This window comes from Alternaria ethzedia (assembly GCF_023757985.1).
Source record: "Alternaria ethzedia strain BMP 0044 chromosome Unknown scaffold_59, whole genome shotgun sequence".
Taxonomy (NCBI): domain Eukaryota; kingdom Fungi; phylum Ascomycota; class Dothideomycetes; order Pleosporales; family Pleosporaceae; genus Alternaria; species Alternaria ethzedia.
In genome coordinates, this window is record NW_026056252.1 from 69113 (window position 1) to 88030 (window position 18918).

At 52.9% G+C, this 18918-nt stretch overlaps 8 protein-coding genes and 1 non-coding gene across 9 annotated transcripts; 3 read left to right on the forward strand and 6 right to left on the reverse strand.

The window, feature by feature from the left end:
- Positions 1-757: 757 nt before the first annotated feature.
- On the reverse strand, positions 758-1698 carry J4E87_010910 (uncharacterized protein; the record flags this gene model as incomplete). The annotated part of the gene is made up of 2 exons (XM_049382480.1): positions 758-1349; positions 1469-1698. 2 exons carry the CDS (start codon positions 1696-1698, stop codon positions 758-760), a joined length of 822 nt encoding a protein of 273 aa, XP_049227800.1.
- A 2744-nt stretch (positions 1699-4442) lies between these two features.
- On the reverse strand, positions 4443-4529 carry J4E87_010911. Its single transcript has one exon. It is a non-coding gene; the product is annotated as a tRNA-Asp (tRNA).
- Positions 4530-5429: 900 nt separating this feature from the next.
- On the reverse strand, positions 5430-6148 carry J4E87_010912 (uncharacterized protein; the record flags this gene model as incomplete). Its single annotated transcript, XM_049382481.1, has 5 exons — positions 5430-5601; positions 5684-5808; positions 5889-5912; positions 5962-6050; positions 6106-6148. The coding sequence occupies 5 exons, from the start codon at positions 6146-6148 to the stop codon at positions 5430-5432; spliced, it is 453 nt and encodes a 150-aa protein (XP_049227801.1).
- A 441-nt stretch (positions 6149-6589) lies between these two features.
- J4E87_010913 (uncharacterized protein) lies at positions 6590-7009 on the forward strand (the record flags this gene model as incomplete). The annotated part of the gene is made up of 2 exons (XM_049382482.1): positions 6590-6641; positions 6690-7009. The coding sequence occupies 2 exons, from the start codon at positions 6590-6592 to the stop codon at positions 7007-7009; spliced, it is 372 nt and encodes a 123-aa protein (XP_049227802.1).
- Positions 7010-7504: 495 nt separating this feature from the next.
- J4E87_010914 (uncharacterized protein) lies at positions 7505-8571 on the reverse strand (the record flags this gene model as incomplete). Its single annotated transcript, XM_049382483.1, has 2 exons — positions 7505-8486; positions 8546-8571. The coding sequence occupies 2 exons, from the start codon at positions 8569-8571 to the stop codon at positions 7505-7507; spliced, it is 1008 nt and encodes a 335-aa protein (XP_049227803.1).
- Positions 8572-10217: 1646 nt separating this feature from the next.
- On the forward strand, positions 10218-12594 carry J4E87_010915 (uncharacterized protein; the record flags this gene model as incomplete). Its single annotated transcript, XM_049382484.1, has 4 exons — positions 10218-10568; positions 11275-11329; positions 11635-12000; positions 12056-12594. 4 exons carry the CDS (start codon positions 10218-10220, stop codon positions 12592-12594), a joined length of 1311 nt encoding a protein of 436 aa, XP_049227804.1.
- Positions 12595-12816: 222 nt separating this feature from the next.
- Positions 12817-13752, reverse strand: J4E87_010916 (uncharacterized protein; the record flags this gene model as incomplete). The annotated part of the gene is made up of 1 exon (XM_049382485.1): positions 12817-13752. One exon carries the CDS (start codon positions 13750-13752, stop codon positions 12817-12819), a length of 936 nt encoding a protein of 311 aa, XP_049227805.1.
- Positions 13753-15115: 1363 nt separating this feature from the next.
- On the forward strand, positions 15116-16166 carry J4E87_010917 (uncharacterized protein; the record flags this gene model as incomplete). The annotated part of the gene is made up of 3 exons (XM_049382486.1): positions 15116-15315; positions 15362-15494; positions 15570-16166. 3 exons carry the CDS (start codon positions 15116-15118, stop codon positions 16164-16166), a joined length of 930 nt encoding a protein of 309 aa, XP_049227806.1.
- A 429-nt stretch (positions 16167-16595) lies between these two features.
- Positions 16596-18752, reverse strand: J4E87_010918 (uncharacterized protein; the record flags this gene model as incomplete). The annotated part of the gene is made up of 5 exons (XM_049382487.1): positions 16596-16805; positions 16871-18110; positions 18157-18509; positions 18572-18638; positions 18697-18752. 5 exons carry the CDS (start codon positions 18750-18752, stop codon positions 16596-16598), a joined length of 1926 nt encoding a protein of 641 aa, XP_049227807.1.
- Positions 18753-18918: the final 166 nt, after the last annotated feature.

Genomic DNA, 18918 nt, shown 5'->3' on the forward strand with positions numbered 1-18918 from the left:
CCACACGCACGTAGGAGGAGAGATGAGAGGAAGGGGTGTGAAAGGCGGAGAACGAGGAAGTGTATGAGATATACTTCACACCATCTCGACCACAGTGCATACGCCTCTTCGCCTTTCGCTCACCCTCCACGCGACATCAGGCTGCCCGTTACCCCGTGCCTCTGATGTCAAGAGGCGGCTGGTTACATCTTCGGTAAGCTTACTCCGCCAATGTGAGGCTTGTCATTCTGAGCCAAGGCATACACAGCCGTGGCAGCCAAGAGTAATCAACTGATCGCGGGGTAAATAAGGGTGCATCGACCGATGATGGGGAATGCGATGTGCGTTGCGTTTCCCATGTTTGGTCGATGCGGGTGTTGGGCCAAGAGAAGGAATGAGGCATGGCGTCATAGGCGTTCTGTACGCTGCGGTTACGCGGCGTCGACCAGGAAGTCGGATCCTACTCATACAGTCAATATACGCAGAGTACCTGGCGCGGAGTTTGACGCCGGGTATTGTGATGTCATGCACCCAAGCAGTTGTTCAGGAGATGGGTGTGAAAGGACGTCGACACGTGGTGGACGAGCCCATGGGTGGACGGCAGGCGCGCTAGGCGGGGGCACACGCGACCTGACAACGCGACGTAACAGTTTGAACCCGCGGCATAGACTGGGTGAACCCCAACATGTACCTGATGGGGATTGGATTACTATTAGCAGCACTTTTGCGACCGACTATCGTCCACCAGCTGTGCCATATTTACCGTTGCCGTGTCTGTCTACCTCCCCTGCGGGCTCAACAGCAGCGCCGTTATCGCATCAACACACGCATAGAACTTTTGTCCCACCTCTGGCTGAGCGAGGTATGCTGAAGTCTTCTCCTTAATCAGATCTTCGTGACTCCACTCCTCCAGTGGCACATCTTCCAACCCCGTCACATCAAACCGAAAGTACTTCATCCAATTGCGCTCCATCAACGCAGCATGTTCGGCTTCGAATCTATCACCCCACGATCTTGCTTCCGCCTTCCTATCCTCAACGCTGTTCGCCATTTCGGGAATCTCGTTTTTGCGATTCAGGCCGACGCCCGTCCCGACCGAGACAATGATCATCATGTCGTTCGCATATCGGAACAGCTTCCTGCATTCATACAGGATGTCGCGAACTGGGTTGTTCTTTGTAGTCCCATGGTCGACGAGACCCTTCTCAATCACGAAGCGTTGCGGAACGCCTGGCTCGGATTGCACATATCGTGGGGCTGCTGAGGTCGCCTTCATCGCTTGCCATATGGGCATGTTGGGTTCCAAATCCGGTCCAGTTATGCGCCGTGTTTGGTATGATCGGATAAGGGCGGCTTTGTTCGTGCCTTCTCTTCGTTAGTGAATCTCACCACGCTTCCCACTTCAGTACGTACCGATATCCATTTGTGTCGTGATTGCGAAACTTTATCGAGTCAGTATGTATGTCGCGGATGAATAGGGTTTACTCACACGTCGCCCGAGTCGGGCCGTCCATCTAGGAGTACTTCGTCTGCGCTGCCTAGCTCCTGCTGAACCACGCTCTTGATCTCGTTCTCTAACGCGCTGTCGTCAGGCTTCTGTATCTGTGCATGAGGGTCGAGATATCTGAAGTAGGCCCTTTTATTGTCGAAGACTTGCTTCGCGATCTGTTTGTAAGCTTCTCTTGCTCTGTGGGCTTGCATGCGCAGTCGACATAGCATGATGGCTATTATACCGCCAAGAGAACTACCACCTGTCAAGTCAAAAATCTGGTGGCTGTCTAAGCGCTGCCCAACTTTGACGCAGATCGCGTTGACCAGCGATTCAACTAAAAGGAGAGCAGATAAGCCCCGGATACCGTCACCGTCAATGGAAAGCAGAATCTTCGTCTCTCTCGTTCTCGAAAGGATGGCTGGTAGAGGTGCTGCTTGGTTTGGTGTCGGATCATGTAAGGCGGGATCGATGTACTGCGAAGATGGGCGCATATTGTTTTCAGGAGCTGCTTGAACAGTGGGAGTCGATTCTGGCGGTATTTGGGTGGCGCCAGTTGGCGCCGCAGCTTGAAATGCGTACGGGGAAGCATACACGGTTGCTGTCGTTGCTGACGAAGGCGTACTATGATCGCGTGGCGAGCCGGGGAGAGCATTCTCAACCACCGTTGACGGTGAAGGTGTCATGAGACCTGCTACCGTAGTATGGGTGACAAATGGTTGTGATGGAGCCTGGCCGTATATGGGAGCTAATGGTGGAGGCCCTGTAGCAGAGGGAGGTGGAGACGGCCATGGAATGTATCCAGAGTAAGGATCCCGGATAAGTCGCAACTCTGCTTCTTCTGCAACGCGTCGGACATCCGGATCTTGAGCCTTGCTTCGATACGTTAGTCCCACTACGGGTGATATCTGGAGAAGACGCGCGACGTACTACTTCACGTAGCTGACGTCCCAAGGCTCCCAGCGACCGGACAGCAAGAACTGTATCGAGGAAGGAAAGGCGGAGTCATGAAAGTAGTGTGTGCCCTCTACCGCCGAGTAGCGGACACAGCTGAAGTCCACCGGAGTCCACGACATGCTGTTGTATAGTGGTTATAGCGCGTACCAGTGGCCAAACCGGTAGACGGAGAGCTGGAATTGAGGCAGCACTCAGCCTTGTACTGGCAATCTAGTGAGAGCAGCGGTGGATCAGACGGCAGTCCTAGGAAACATGCGGTAAGCCACTAGCTGCCGCTGGGAGCTAGACCGTTAATCAGGATGAAGTCGCTTCTGAGAAGGGCTATTGTATAGCCAATCGCTACGCGACAAACGGCCCGCCTGCAAGGTATGCTCTGCGCCAGCTCGTCAAAATATGCTGCCATGCGTAGCGCTTCAGCGAGGATGCGGCCGCGTTTGACCGGCCAGGCGAGGCCCTGTACGGGCAACGTGTATGGACGAGGCCGCTCGGCAATTGGGCAGTTTGATGGATCTGTGAGACAAGGGCTTTGTGATACCCGGCCCATCCCTGCGTGTGCGTTCGTCACGAAAAAGTCCCATCGCAGAGGCGATCGGATCGATCGCCAGGCTCAAAGTATACTGATAAGGGAAGATCTCGGGTCAAGGGTGTATGCAACTGCTGAACATCGCGACTGCCTAGGTGAAGACGGGCGATTCGCTAGCGGCTAGTGCATGACCATCGCTGGATTGGTCCACGCCCGCGGCCCGCAGCGTTCCGCTTGCTCGGCTCTCCCCCTCAACAGCTTTTCACTCTTCAGCCACACATAGCCCTTTCGCGACACGAGTGGATTTGGACAGCATCTTGCGGCGTTGAGCTTAAACTTGAACTTTCCCGAAAGAGTTGGTGTGAACGGCTGCACGGTGACGGCGTAATCGAGCAAAGAACCTGGTCCCACCTGAGCAACGTTGGGGAAACCACTACAAACACCATTCGTCCAGAATAGACATGGAGTCAGGACAGAATCCACTCGGAACACTTTCGATTCTAGCAGTGGAACTGCGCGAGGCCATCTGGTCATATGCACTCACCGACACCACGATCGTGTACCATGCAATTACCGAAACGGTGCCAATCCCACTACTCGGCTGTTCCAAAGCGATTCGTGAGGAAGCCATATCTACAATACTCCGAGAGCGAAGCGTCACGTTCCAGACGCATGCTGCACTATCGGGCTTGCTCACGAATCACAAGAGCCAGCAAACAACAGACACGGTCAAGGATGCGATAGCCCCACAGAGTCCAGCTAGATTGCCGAAGAAGATCAGGTTGAAACTGTTCTCGGAGAACCAGAAACTGTTCAAATGTACCGAGAGCAATTGGCTGGAGTATACAGAGGAGGAGCCGAAACTTGCAAGGGAACTTGATGGTTGGCGGGAAGCGCTGCTTCAATATCCTATTACACATCTCACAACAATAGTCATGGACTGCAATTCCAGTCCCACATACCATGGCGGACCGGGTTATGCACTTCCGTGCATGAGTACGTTCGTAAAGCGTGTAGCGACGCGAATCCGCATGGTGTCAAAGGGAAGATGCCAAATTTTACTAGTCGCACCGCCAGGCACCGTGAAACAGCTCATCTGGCACGCTGGTTCAGCCTCCTTTCTGAGGAGCTGGACGCCAACCGATGACGGGTGGTCTGCAAGGAAGATTCAAGAAGCGCTCGACAAAACGGTCGTTGCGAATCCGTCAACACCCACACAGAGGAGCAGAAAGCGACGACGGACTACGGCAATGATTGAGTAATTTCTGTCAACATAGAGTAAACTTTTGTACATATTGTGAAAATCTTCACGTTCCTTATTATGACTTATTACTCACATGCGAAGTTACTGGCACCATTGCAGGCTTATGAAGTGTGGTAGTATGCATTACTCAGGACAAAAAACATCGTCACGAGTTTCCCCCCGAATTGACCTTCATGACCAACTTGCGAAGGCCCACCCGAAGCAAAAACAAAAAAAGAATGCATGAGATGCTCTCCAGCGGGGAATTGAACCCCGGTCTCCCGCGAGTTGTCTGTGAAGATGACAAGCGGAAATACTGACCACTATACTACTGAAGATTGAGCAACCGAGATGGTTGAGTAGGTGATTCGATGGAAAGCGTAGAGATTACAAATAATATATACCATATTACCTACATAGCGCAGCGAGCCCTGCGGCGCCGACTTGCTGCGTCAATATGCACAAGTTCTGCGTGCTGCATGCCCAGGTGTGGGCGCCTAGCCAGCTCTGGAGGGGCTATTTTAGCTACGGCACATGGCATGCGAATGGACCAATGCTGCTTACATAAGCTGCTGCAATTATCTAGGATCCATTCATACTCTTTTCGAATTGGTATACTTGGATACAAAAGCTTGGCCCAAGACCATGGTACGCACTAGTTGGCACTATGCTCAGACGCAAAGCCCCGCTTGTCACAAAACTGGGCTGTATTATGTGTACGGACCAGAAGTGGGTTCTGTTCTGCCGCGCCCTGCTGTCACTCTCCTCTTTGATTGAGACCTTCCGCCCGGGCTCATCCTAAAAAGGCCATGTATGCATAGCTCACGTTGCAGACACTGCCTCACTGGAGATATGTCATGTTTACGTATCTATACAGTAAGTCACAGTTAGTCTCCACAGGCATGGAACTGTGACTGTGTGTTGAGTTGAAAGCACATCCAGGGGGCTTTGTGCATGTGAGCGATCTGGCGTCACGGACATGCAACATCTTGGTGACACTTGGAAAACATCCATAACGCCACACCCATCACGAGGGCATTGTGCACACCAGGATTTGGTTTTCGAAGCATATTCATTTCTCGCCGAGTCGATTCGTCGTGAAGACTCTAGCTTTATTCGTTCATGCAACCCATGCTCATTTTCTTTCATGAGCTCCGAATCCCACAGAAGATGATGAACCGAATGAAGTAAAACTCCGAACCAATTCACATGCACCACGCTCTTCAGTATCTCATGATCTATGCCTCGGTGGCAGCGGCCTGAGCCTTGGCACCCCTGGCCTTGGTGGGCTTGGACTCCTTGACGGGCTTCTGGCTCTTGCGGATGGCGGAGGCCTTAGCAACGGCGTCCTGGCGGAGGTCGGGGCGGTAGTTGCGCTTGGTGGTGGAGTTGACGATGGCGGAGTATGTCCTACGTTGGTCAGCAAGCAGCCCTTTGATATGCGGTATCGGTACGATCGAGCGAAGAGAGCCGCGGCTCGGAGAAGACGTACTTGCGGGTGGACCTGCTGGGGCCGAAGGTGGTGGTCTGGATGGCAGATGCGGGCTGGTGGTGCTTGTCGGCCTTCTTGATGAGAAGAGTGACACCACCCTCGGGGCCGGGGATAACGCCGATAGCCTGTTCCAACTTTATCAGTATCGTCTCGTGTGTTGATTCGCATGTGCGCGCGGCGCATTCGTGGTTCGTGGTAGTCGTACCTTGTTGGCAATGGAGCCCTCGTTCTGAGCAGAATTAGTCAACTGTCCCCAAGAACACAACATCCACACATACCTTGCGGCTGTACACGTTCCTCAGGTTAAGAGGATCGCGCGAGAACTGGATACCGTTCGCCCTCTTGACGAGCGTGGAGCTGCGTCCCTCTGCCATATGTCAACCCCAGTCCCTCCCCAATGCGCGTCCCAGTCTTTCACTCACTGGTAACCTCCCAGGCAAGATCGTGCGAGATAGTGGTGGCCATTGTGTCTGTATGGAATGTGGATACGGACGATGTCGATTGCTTGACGTTGGGAAAGTTCGCCAATATTGAATCGAGGGCCCTCGTCTGCATTACCGCATGCGCTTAGTGCGTGTTTCGGGGATGGATCAACGTGGGTGCCGACGCCAAGAGCGGAGCGGAAGTGACGATGCATGAACGCGACGTGAGGCGGTGCAGCCGAGCGTTCTTGTCCGCGACTCCGTGGTTACAAACCATCGTTGTCTTGCATCAACCTCCCCTAATGCCTTGGCTTCAGAGGCGCTCATCTACACACTACCGCTGAATTTACTTCACATCCGTTTCTTTTGTATTCATCACCAACTCCTTTGTCGCGCCTAGCAGCTCCCTCCCGCACTCCCGAAGACCTCCGCTCTGTCGCATACGCTATAGACCTCTCGTGCAGCCTCGCAAGCAACCTTCATCATGGCCTACATCCTCTACTCCGTCTCGCTCTTCGTTCTGGTAATTGCGACAGGTATGTTGCCTTAGTGAACACCTCCTGCGCCACACTAACACTGCGCAGCTGCCTATTTCACCCGGCACCGCTGGATACACCTTCTGCCTATCCCCGGACCCATCTACACGCGCCTCCCATCCTCGTTCCGCGACGACATCGAAGCCGGCCTTTCGTCCTCAGCGTTTGACCTGAGTGGGAACGTGGAAGCCGGCGACTCGCGCCAAGGCTTGGACGACGCGGGGAAGAAGGAGGTTATGCGCATTATGAAGAGACGCGGCTGCGACTTCGACGAGGCACGCAGAATATACATGCAGGAGAGGTTCAAGAAGAACAACATTGGAGCCGATGGGATACCCCGCGACCCCAAGTTTGTCAGCTTCTCATAATTGCAACGACTGGGTTCAATGGCGGATTTCATTCACAGGGCTCTTTCGTAATTCTTTCTTTTGTATGGGGTTTGGAAACATTACTACATTTCCTTTGTTGCCTTCAGTGGCCTATCTCTGTCTGACATGCTCTTGGCGGGTATCTTTCTGCGAGTACGGATTTGGACGCCAGATATCCTGCGTCTTCTGTTCTTCCATCTCTTGCGTCTTTCCTTCGCTGACCTTTCAGCGCCTTTTCGAATACACTTTTGATGTTTTCCCTTATTCAACTCGAAGCCTGGTGAACATCATGTCTCCCAATCGTGAACCCATCGTCTCATGCTGCTTCATGTCGATCAAAGGCCATGACTTCCGCGATTTCTGCGGACGGCTATTATACTAACGGGCCTGGTTCCCTGGCTCGCAGAAGTACCGGTTCTAGCATCTTGGAGACTGCTCAAGCTACAACGCCCATGTTCAACGTGATTGTCATTGATCCTTCCGCGTCTCGTCTCTCTACCTCGGTGCCTGAGCGTAGCCGGGAGGCCCTCCGAAACCTGGGGGACCACCGAAGGCTGGCGGTGGGCCGTTGAACCCGGGCGGAGGAGGGAAGAAGTTCGTCGGAGCGCCGCTTGGTGGGCGAGCAGGTAAGCCAGATGGGGGTGGTGGGAGGCCTGGATGGCCGACCGGAGCTGCGGAAGGAGGTCGGCCATAGCCTCCAGGGCCGTTGGGAGCGTAACCAGGAGGTCCGCCGGGAGGTCCGCCTGGGGGTCCATATCCTGCTCCAGGTCCGCTTGGTGCGCCAGGCATGCCACGTCCATCCATGCCCATGGCTGGTCCACTCGGTGCAGCACCTGGTGGAAGTTGGAAAAGATGTGCCGGCAGAGGTTGCACAGCCGGCGCAACTCCGTGGGCCTTGGCCTGTTTCGCGAGCATACGCTCCGCTTCGTCTCCGTGCCGCTCGCCCTTTCCATCTTTCTTGTATGCGTATTGAACGGTGATCTGCTTGCTCATGATGTACTGGTTGTGCATGCTCGCGATAGCCGCATCTGAGGATTCGAAGTCGCCGTAGGAGATGAACCCGTATCCCTTGGATGCTTGCGTGATGTCGTCGCGCGCGACCTTTGGCGCATTCACCAACGGTCCGAAGCGGCCAAATGTATCGTACAGTGTCTTTTCATCCACTCCAGGATCAAGGTTACCAATGAACAGCTCTGCGCCAATCTCAACATTCTTCTGCTTATCTGCGGACGCCTTGTTGACACGTATCCGACTTCCGTATAGCGCAACGTTGTTCATGATCTTGGGCGCGTAATCTGCCTCTGCTTCCGTGTGGAACTCGACGAAACCGAACCCTTGATGTTGGCCGTTGACGCGATCGACGGGCATGTTGACATTTCGTACTCGGCCGGCGTTGAGCATCAGCTCGTGAAGGATGCGGGGCGTGATGCGCTCATGGAGGTTTCCGACGTAGACTGTGGCTTCTTTATTCTGTTCCCTGCGCATTGGTGAGTTCATGTTCGCGACTTGTTCGCTACTCGGAATGCTGCAACTTACCAGTGACGCGCACTCGGGGCCGACATGTTGAAGGGCTGCTGTCTATAGGCTCGAAACTCTGGATCCTGGGTCGCAATAGAAATCCGGACGATTTAGTTGGGGTCGTGAGGCGTCGTGAGTGGGAATTGGTGTTCAGGAACGAAGTGAAGGCGTCTCGAAGATATTGGAGCTCCAGTCTGAGCTTGCGCTAACACGCATGCGGCTAATCCCAAAACTTTGAGCTTTACGCATCATCGCAACTTCGTTCGCTGGGCCCGCCTTCACCCATTACCGCATACAACTCGACCACCTCAACCCCAGGCCGACTGCATACTCAACATGTACCAGTTGTCAGAAGAGTCCAAGGTACGTCAATACGCCAAGTATATACATTGGGCTTCCGTTGACTCAATACAGGAGCGCATCGCGCGCATCATCGATGTCTCCCGGGTTGCTATTCACTACGGCTACCTGCCTTTGATCCTATACCTCGGATACTCCCGAAGCGAGCCTAAGCCTTCTCTCATCCGGTGAGTACACCACATATCCCCGCCTTTCCTATACCAGCACGAGGTCGCTCTTCACAACGGGAAAGAACTTCGCCGGCTGTGAAATTCAGCCCGTCGACTTCCGTAGACTGGAACCAGACTATGAGAAGGAGATTGTGATATGGTTACTACGAGATTACACCAAGGCCATAATCGGTCAGCCTAGCAGTGTCAGTGGAAGACCAAGGCATGTACGGGGATTACGGTCTTTCTGCTCTTTCAGTCGCTCGCTTCTGTTCTGAACCTCTTCCTCAAAATATCGCTCCATCATGGCCGATGTACTTTTGGGAACTTAGCTGACCATTATAGTCTTTTCTCTCCCCTCGCATAAGCACCAGACGACGATATGACAACAACGATTTGCGATTCATTGTACAATACTACACACTCTAGGCGCATGGATTCTCGGGTATGATTTGGACCGTGATGGTCGGGAAGATGGGCTATACAAGTACCATGTGTTCGAAAATTCCTCTACTCTATCACGTCGCACGGAAGTCGGCAAAACGTATCCCACAGGAGGCGGGATTTGTACATGTATACCAAAGTCTTAATACGAATTGACGGTACCCTGCAGGACGGCCGGTGCCATGGCTGCCCGGTCCGAGTGGTAGCCCGCTTTTTGCACCAAACACATTCGTCTTGCGCATGCGTGTCACAATTGCTGGAACTTGCGGAGTCTAAGCTTGCGCGCACGTCGGTCCTCATTGAGCCCAGCGCCGGTTGGCAGGTATTGACAGCTACGCGGGGCAAATGCCGGTTGTGCGGTTGACGCCAATGGCGAGACGCTACCTGACCCACGTGGTATCCCGGTCGAGCATCGCGACCCATGCTCCTCCATTCTCAACCTCTGCGAACTGGAACACCCGGCCACCGGTCCCCACAGTACACGCGGGCACTCGTTATGGAGTCTTATATCCCAGGCGCACGGCGCTGGGCCTGCTCTAGTTTGTGCTGCGAATCTTCATCGCATAGCCCCCACGCCTCCCGTGTCCACAGTATATCGAGAGCTCCCCCGGATGTTCTCTACCTATTCTCTAGACCTTATGGACACTCCGAATTGCTATCCCCATTCCCATCCGTGCGCTGTCTTACTACCTGGCTGATTGCTCAACTTCGTGCATGACCCGTCATCGTCCGCCACCATGACCGTCCCCAACATTGGGGACATCTTGGTGCTGTCGCAGAAGGCTTGGAAGATTGGACGCACCTTTTCTGCTTGCCAAAAGAATGCGCCAGTGGAGCTTCAATATGTTGAGACGGAAATCGGCAGCCTCGCAAAATCATTGGCATCGTTGGCAGAGACGCTGCACGCGGAGTCCGTGCGGCAGTTGTTACAGGACGCTGACCAGGAAATAAAATATGGCGTTGGTACCATCCTAAGGTCTTGTCAACGGACAGTAGATGATCTTGACTCGCTGATCGACCAATACCAAGTCATCAAGAAGCACCGCACAGTTGGAGGGTTCGCAATTGAGCGCTCGTGGAGCGATCTGGTATTAGCCTCATACAGGACGATGATCTGGACTCCCGAGGGCGGAAACCTCGCAGATCTGAAAGAGATGTTACAGACACATACGAACTCTATCGATGGGTTGACGGAAGCATTACAAAGGCTAGTGCTGTCAAATCCTTGTCAGACATCTACTGACCATGGTGCAGCAAGTCTATGGCTCGAATGGACAGCATCGTCATACCAATGGCAGAGCGAATCGATAACATGCATCACTCGGCTGGAAGCATCGATCAGCAGCTGGACGAAGTGCATCGTATGGTAGAGGACCTAATGATTGCACCACAAACTTCACATGTGCCACCCGTACCAGCAAAGAACCCTGCGCGTTCACCGACCACCGAAAACGCCGACCCATTGAGCCAGACGTATCATGCTTTATCTCCCCCAGAATCTCCACCCAGGTCACAAAATATCAAAACATCTCTGCCACGGATCCCGCAGCGCCCAAAGTCCCACGAACAGTCCTCTATAGTCAGATTCAACGATGATGCTCCTGTTCCGACATCTCCGGCGGATGTTGTGTCCGCCTCAAGAACATCCTCACCAGCTCAAAAACGTGTGTCGGAATTTAGCTTTGGCGGCTCATCTTTGCGATACTCCAGCAGTAGCTATGCATCGTCTGACGCTTGTTCAAGCTCAGTCGGTTGGCAAAGTCCATCTTCGTTACTGCCTGACTCTCGTCTGAGCGGACAGTTTTCGACATCGACCAAGAAAACATCACCTCTTCCAAGGACACCGGAAGTATGCAAGCCGGGCCGAAAGGCTGACAATCGGCATCACACGCTACTCCCACCTCCGGCTATGACGCTCGGCTCACTTCATGAACTCGAAAGAACACCTACTCAGACATCGCACGCCATGTTAAGCCCTTACCCTTCGTTGCAACCAGAGATTATGAAACTTCACAGAAGTTCAACCACTACCAGCCAAAAAGCCGCCTTCGAGAAGGAAGCCTTTCGAAACTCCGCCATTCTATGTGATGTGTAAGCCGACTTTGCTCTTAGTCCGTTCTTCTTAGTGTCAGTGTTTAGCAATACTGACCACAGATAGTCGCGGTTCGCTCGTCGAATACTCGCACCGGATAAACCAGGACGACCCCAGAGACGTCGAAATGATCCAGGCTTCCGAAGAGTGCAGAATCGCCGTAGTACGGAAACGCATAACCGACCCTGAGACGAAGGCAGTGCGCGTCGTGACATCCGTATGGGCGTTCAGCGACGACAACACCACCCGCGTGGAGCTACGTATGGAAGACGACCAGATGTACATACCGTACTCCAGCTACTTCAATCCAGCCAAAGCCTCCATCACGGTTCTCTGCGAGCTCATATTTCACGACGTCAAGCACGGAAATCGGCCAGTGCGTGTAGAAAAGACAAGCTGGGTCAACTACGTCTTCGACTCACCACAAGGTAGACTACTGAAACAGCATCTAAGAAAGAAGACGATGACTAACTGCATGCCCAGCGGCCGCACTCTTCCAAAACGAACTAATGGGCCGCACCCTCCTTGCGACATTCCGCACAGAGAAAACAATGCGCATCCACGAAGGCCTCTCAAAATCCTTCTCCTACGCCGAACAGATGTGCGGCCTGGAAAACCTCCGCGTCTGGGAAGATAACGACACAGGCGCCATCATCGCCCTAATCCATTTCTCCGCCGACTTCCGAAACGGCTACTTAGCCTTCTACCTCAACTCCTCCGTCAACCCTATCAGAGTGAAAGACGGTGGGGACAGAGAGGTCAAGATCAAAGGGCTGAGAGTACCGATTGATCGGGGTGATCGCGCGATGAGGAAGGATAGTTTTGCGGAAGCTGCCACTGCTTCTGTTACAGGGAAAGGTAAGGAGAAAGTGGGGGCTGGGAAGAGTGTGGACAAGGGGAAGGTTATCAGCGGGGCGAAGATTGAGTTTGCGACGGAGATGGAGAAGAGGGAGTTTTTGGATATGTGTAGCGAGATGCAGAGGGAGTTGATTGAGTTGCCGGATTTGTTGGGGGTTAATTAAGGAGATTGTTGTCACGATTAGATCGACGGGGTGTAGAAATCGATTGATTGTACTGCGGTTTCATGGATCGCCAGAGCGTTCTCTTCGTAAAGTGTTTTTTCGATGACTGACTTCTAATCCTTTGAGCATACACATCAGAGTACTGACTACCGGGTAGGGTAAAGCCTCTTGGAGCGTTAAACGCCACTTCTTCAGCCTTATCACTGTGACATCTTCATGATCTCAGAACTTCCACTCGCCCTCGCCCCAGAAACTGTTGTAATCTTCTTCACAGTACTTGTCGAAGAGAAAACGACCCATCGCAATAGCGGACCCATGCTCAGGGCCACTATGGAGCTGATGCTCGACAAATGATTCAGCTGCACGGACCGATACACTAGTCTTTTTTCCTGCGGAGGTAAGGGTGTGGATCCTGATGCGAATGTCGCGTGTGCGATCACATAAGCCGAACGCTCTACCAAACTCTGTGACCGCTTCCTGGTCTTCATCGTAGCCTTCGGTTTCGGCGCCCTTCGCAACGGCGACTTGAAAAGTGCGAGACGGGTGGGCTTCGAATAGGTTTTGGTAGCCGTGCTGGAAAACGAAGCCACTCAAAGATGGGTCGGTGCGGCGAAGGTGAAGCACGTACCCAGCCTTGCGGATGAAGTAGAGTAGACGAAAGACTCCCTCTTCGAATGTGCCATTGTCCATGGAATATCCGTAATCTCTCAGAAGAGAGGACATATCGTAGCCTCGAGAAGCCAAGAAGGTTTCAAAGTCGCTGGACGAGGTTGCTTGAATGCAAGAGCACCAGGCGAGGGCTGCCTTGATGATTCCCTCCGGCGCACCAAGAATAGGCAGAGCGGAGATTTCGGTTTCGATCTTGGGTGCAGTGCCAGTGACAAAAGGAGGCTGCTCGACCACTCCTCCAGGTAGAAGCTGCTGTGCGGTCTTGCGGACGACAGCTACGGCTTCGTTGTGGACAGTCTTACATGTAGTAAGAATGGCAGTCGGCGGTTCATGATTAATGAGGGTGAAGCTGCTCTCAGTTGTTCCGTCGTTGCTGCGCTTCACATATCGAGTACGAGTGGTACGGTTCGGCAGGAGCTCATACACCATCAGTCGCAATTCAGCAGGCAAGTCGAGGAATCCCAGGGGTCGGGATTGCGCGTTCGTCATGTTTGACCGTGGAGCTTCAAAGTCCTGGATTAGCTTCGAAGTATTGTGAATTTTCTGTAGACTTTACCTTGTGGTTTCGTTGCAGTGCAATGAAGTGAATCTTATTGGGGCGCAAGGTGCTTGCATCCACCACGGGTAGTAGTGGTTTTGGTAGGAGCAGAGCAACTGCTCGTAGCCAGATTGGGAAGCACAGACTGACGCTAACCCCACTCGCAGAAGGCTAGGCAGCGACGCGCAAGGAACTCGAGGTGAAGGTAAGTGTGGACATCAAATCACAAGTTGTGCGCGGCAGTAGAACAAGAAAGATATTAAGAGATCAAGCGCTAATTTAAGAGAGCGATGAAGATACTACTATTATTAGAAACGTTCTACTTTTCCAGAATAAATCAAAGTTGGACGCTCTTGCCGTCTTATCTTCGCCTTTACCTTCACTCTGCCTCTAACTCCGCCTACACCTACACACCGACGCGAAAAGAGACCAAAACAACACCACCCCAGCGTTCTATCCCAGCCTCGAACCACCACCTCTACCTAGATCTCAATCCAATCAATGTCTTTTGATTCTGTCTCTCCCTTTTCTTACTTCTTGGAATTTCACTTTCCGGATCGTTTACACAGCCCTCAGACATAATAAGTCATGAGTCTGCGACTGTCCTCTACTGTAACCACACCGCAATGCCATCGAGCAGAAACACTAGATCGAAAGGCGGACACCTCACTTCTTTCTCGGTTCGTGCTTGGTGAAGACATTGCTTCTCTTATCCATGTCATCTCTCTAGTCATAACATCTTGTCAGCGTAGGTATCCTAGACTAGTATACCGCATCGCATTCTCTAGCTAAACTAATACTACAGGCCTTAGCTACGCAAATGCAGTAATGCAATTATAGCACAGAATAGATGCCTTTAAAACGCGGTTATAGTCTTAGAATGTAGTTTAGCTTGCCTTGTCTTGCTGCAATGTAAAGAAACACATGTTCAAAAAAGAGCATTAGTACACGGGATCGAACAGGCGCGAAAGTTGGGAAGCAAAAATACATGGAGCTCGATGTGTTGCGTACGACTCAGCCATCCTTCCGGTGGAACATTGTCAAAGCCTGCAATCTAACGATGGAGTCTTACAGAATTTCAACCTACATGTATTGCCATCCGCTACATACACGGCTTTGCTGTCCACGTTCACCTGGCAACGCTTTACGATAGGCGCACCCGAGCGTTTGCTCTCACTCACTCCCGCACCTCCACACCGAGCCCCACTATGTTTATATATCTTGGCGCCTGCCTTGATAATTCTGACTATCTCGCTTTTGCCTTGCCTCTTCACTGACCCTGCGAAGGAACTGCGCGCACTGCCGATACTAACAATGGCGACTTCACTGCCCACCGAAGCCCGCGGGACCAAGCGCAAAGGCGAAGACGTCGACAACGAGGATATTATCAGTCCAGAGGCGCAGAAGATCAAGACGTTTATTCGTGGCGGATTCCACAAGGTCCTAGCCAAACTTGGATACCACAGAGAGATCAGCAAGTCAGACTTGCGTTCGGATCACGAAATCACCAACTCGTATGTGTTTCTCATTCTGTTCACGATCGCAAACTAACTTGCATAGCTGCCTGGCCGACTTGGCCAAGTCCTTGCCACAGAGATTTCCCATCGCTGGTCCTGGCAGAAGCCTATGGAAGTGCCATGCGCAGGTCGCCGCCACCTACTCACCCGTCATGCGGGGTCTGATTGAGAAGCATGTAAGTATTTGAGTTCATCTGGTTTAGGGGTCCACTCACGACTTCAAGTGGATTGATTCTAACGTGTGAAAATAGAAGCAGATCTTTGTTATGGAAGACTGGCCTGCGTACGCTATCGATGCCATGGTGGACTTCTTTCGTCACCACAAGGCCTACCGCATTATCACTCCTCTCGACCGCCACAAGCTCATGTACTTGGACCCTACATCCGACGCTTCCGTTGGAGCTATTCCTTCTGATGTGTGCCTCGCTCACGTTCACCTCGATATCTTCAAGCTAGCATATGACTGGAACGTCAAACATCTCCAGGAATTCGCTCACAATGCATTGGTCAAGGCATTGGCGGGTCAGCCTACGCTGGCTCAGTTCAAGCACATGCTTGTTAGCACTGGCATATTTACAGAAAAGTATTGCACGCCTCCTGCTTCCGAGGATCATCTTCTGAACCTGGTGTTGATGGCTTTGGGTACTTATGGTGCTATGGTTCACGATGCCTGGATGAGGGAAGAGAACCGTCAAGAATATGTCAACCTCTACATTGCCGCACCTTATTTCGCCGTCTATCGCGATCTGGCGACACCAGGACATAGCGTCCATTTTGCTGAGTGGTCAAAGGAGGTAAACGCGAAGCAGCAGAAGATCGAGGGCTCCGGTTCCATGCAATTGTCATAGCATACAACAGCCCCACCCTTCATCCCAACACCTCAAACATCCCCAGCAACCAACTTCATGATTACGACTAATTCCAATAATTCTTCAGCTATCTGCGTGGTATCAACGTCAAACATGCAACAAGTCGGGCGCCTTACTCCAAAGAGCCTAACCAATCCATTCAATTCCAATTGCATCCATATCCTCCATCCTAGCCGTGTATACCACCTCAATAACCAACTTAACAGCGGGACTCATGACTCCAAAACCAGCCACTGACTATGCAAAAGAACCATAAGAAAAGAAGAATCTACCAAACGATACACCGCTGAGCGATCTCAATATCCAATCCATGCTATTATCCTATCCAAACTCTTGTGTTGGTTCCCGGACGGCTGGCTATACAAACGCCGGGGTAAGAAGAACCCTATGCTCGAGGTCGGTCGTGTTCTACTCGCCGTTGACTTCCGGCTCGGGAGCGGTGCCGTTGGCGCGGTCGGCGCCCATGTACCGCTGCATGTATGTGATGTAGTCGAATTTGGGTATGTCGCGGTCTTCTGCCATATCTGGGCCTTTGTGCTCGGGCATGGTGGAGAGGAGGTCGTCGATGACTTCGTCGGGGACGAGGGAGTGGCGGAGGTCGAGTTCGGTCACGTATGGCTGGTGGGATGTAAGTAGCTGGTGACACATGGAGAAATGAGGGAAAGAGGTGGGTATAGACTGACCTTGCCGTCGGCGACCTCCTTGAAAGACTCAAAGACTTGCTCCGCGGTATTTTGATCCTCGGTTTCGTCCACCATGAATCGGATAAACTGCTCAAATGTGACGTAGTCTTTGCCACCACTAGTTTCGCGGAATCTCTCGTGCATTTCTTCTTCGTCGTATACCAAGCCCAAACTAGCCAATGCAGCAGAGAACTCCAGTTCTGCTAACGAATTCGATACATCGCGGTCAAAATGCCTGAATACTGATTCAAACTCTTCAAGCTGTATTGGGGTGAGGTTGGTCATGTTACGTGCCACCATCTGGTTTTCCAGGAAGGCAAGCTTCTTCGATACCGAACTGCGGACCAAGCCCAGCTCGTATTCTAGCTCGTCGTATGTGTATGTTGTGAAGTCGTTCTCCTCGATGTTCGCTTCGGCGCATTGCTCGTCGATGGACGCTATGAGGTTCAGGTATTCGTCCAGGGGTGCCAGCGACTTGCTGATCTCCTTTGTGTGCTCTAGCTGGTCCTCAACATCGCCTTCCAACGCTGATATCGATGTAGAGAGTGTGTTGAGGGCCAGGGCAAAGTCGTTTGCTTTGTCGGCGAAGGATTTCCGCAGAGCGTTCTTGATGTCTCTGATTGTCTCGTTGATGACCTGGGAGCGCTGTCTCTCGGCCTTCATCAATCCCGTCCAGGCGGTGTCTAGTGCTTCGAGGCTGAGCTCCGCGGGCGGATCGTACGGTCGCAACCGGTATGTGGCCAACTTCGTCCTTATGTTCCCTAGTAGTCCCACCAGGTCTGACTTCTCGGCTACCCATGTTCGCTTGCTCTTGCGCTTCCAGGCGGTGAACTCGGTCGACTGGTTCCTAGCGTCTGCGTATGTCCCGTCGAACTTGGCCTCCTCCCATTGTGTGCGCTGCTTGGCGATCTGGTCCAGCAGCTCGCGCATGCGTCGCTCGAAGTCGTTTTGCATCTGCCAGGCTCCCTGCATATTCGCGACGAACTTCTCGACTCGCCGCCCAGCATTCTCCACGCGCTCCATCTGCGAGAAGGCGTGGAACCAGTAGGCGATGTATGTCATGAGCGAACGCTCATCGGGCTTCGCGACGTCGCACACGTCCTCCACATCGAGCAGATCGGGGATGCCAATTTCTTTGGAGGCGATGTCGAATGCAAGCTGCATGTTGCCGCGGTGATCGCTCTTGTCTAGGCTGTCGTAATCGATGAGATCGGGACGGTGGATGTCGAGCAGGGCGCAGCTGTCTGTTGTTAGCCCAGTCTCCCACCAAAAAGTGCTCCACCTACAATGCCAGTCCGTCGTTCCAGCTCGTGGAGAAGTCACGGACTTCGACCTCATCGTAGCAGGCCGTCTTCCGCTGACACCACAGCAGCAGACCCTCCTTGGCACTGAGACCCTCTTCGTTGATGTCGCTGATGGTGAAGCGCAGAATGAGGGTCCATATCAGACCCAGGATGATCTTGCTGTTGCCGTCGACGACATCTTCGGCACCGGTATTGGTAAGCTGGATCCTCCGACTCCGGATGAAGTCGAGCGACTTGTTGACGTTCTCAAACTTCTGCACGCGCAGCTTGGGTCGGGAGGCATAGCGGCCGAGGGATTCGTTGCTGAGGATCTCGAGGAGGTGTATGAGTATGATCTAGGGGGCGTTAGGACGTGATGCGGGGAGAGGCCATGTTGGGGGCCAAGCGGGGCACGTACACCGTCCGAGAGGTCGATGATGAGGTCCTTGATCTCGACTTCGCGGATCTTGAGCTTGCTGTTCAGCCTGCAGCGGTGTGAGTAGTAGTGTCGGGGCCGGGGCAGCGGCGGGGGTTGCAGCGTACCACTTGGTGAATGTCTTCTGCTGGACCTTGACCCATTGCTGTTCAAGCGGCGCCATGATCAGTGTGCATCAGGCCTCTCACTCGGACTGGGCGCATGCAGGTAGGAATATATTTGGGTGGATACGGGATGCTAGCTGGCGACTACTCGGGCGTGTTTTCCAGAGTCCTGGCCCAAAACAATGAATGGCTGACTGCGGGCGCGGCTTCGGCTGTCGCTGCACC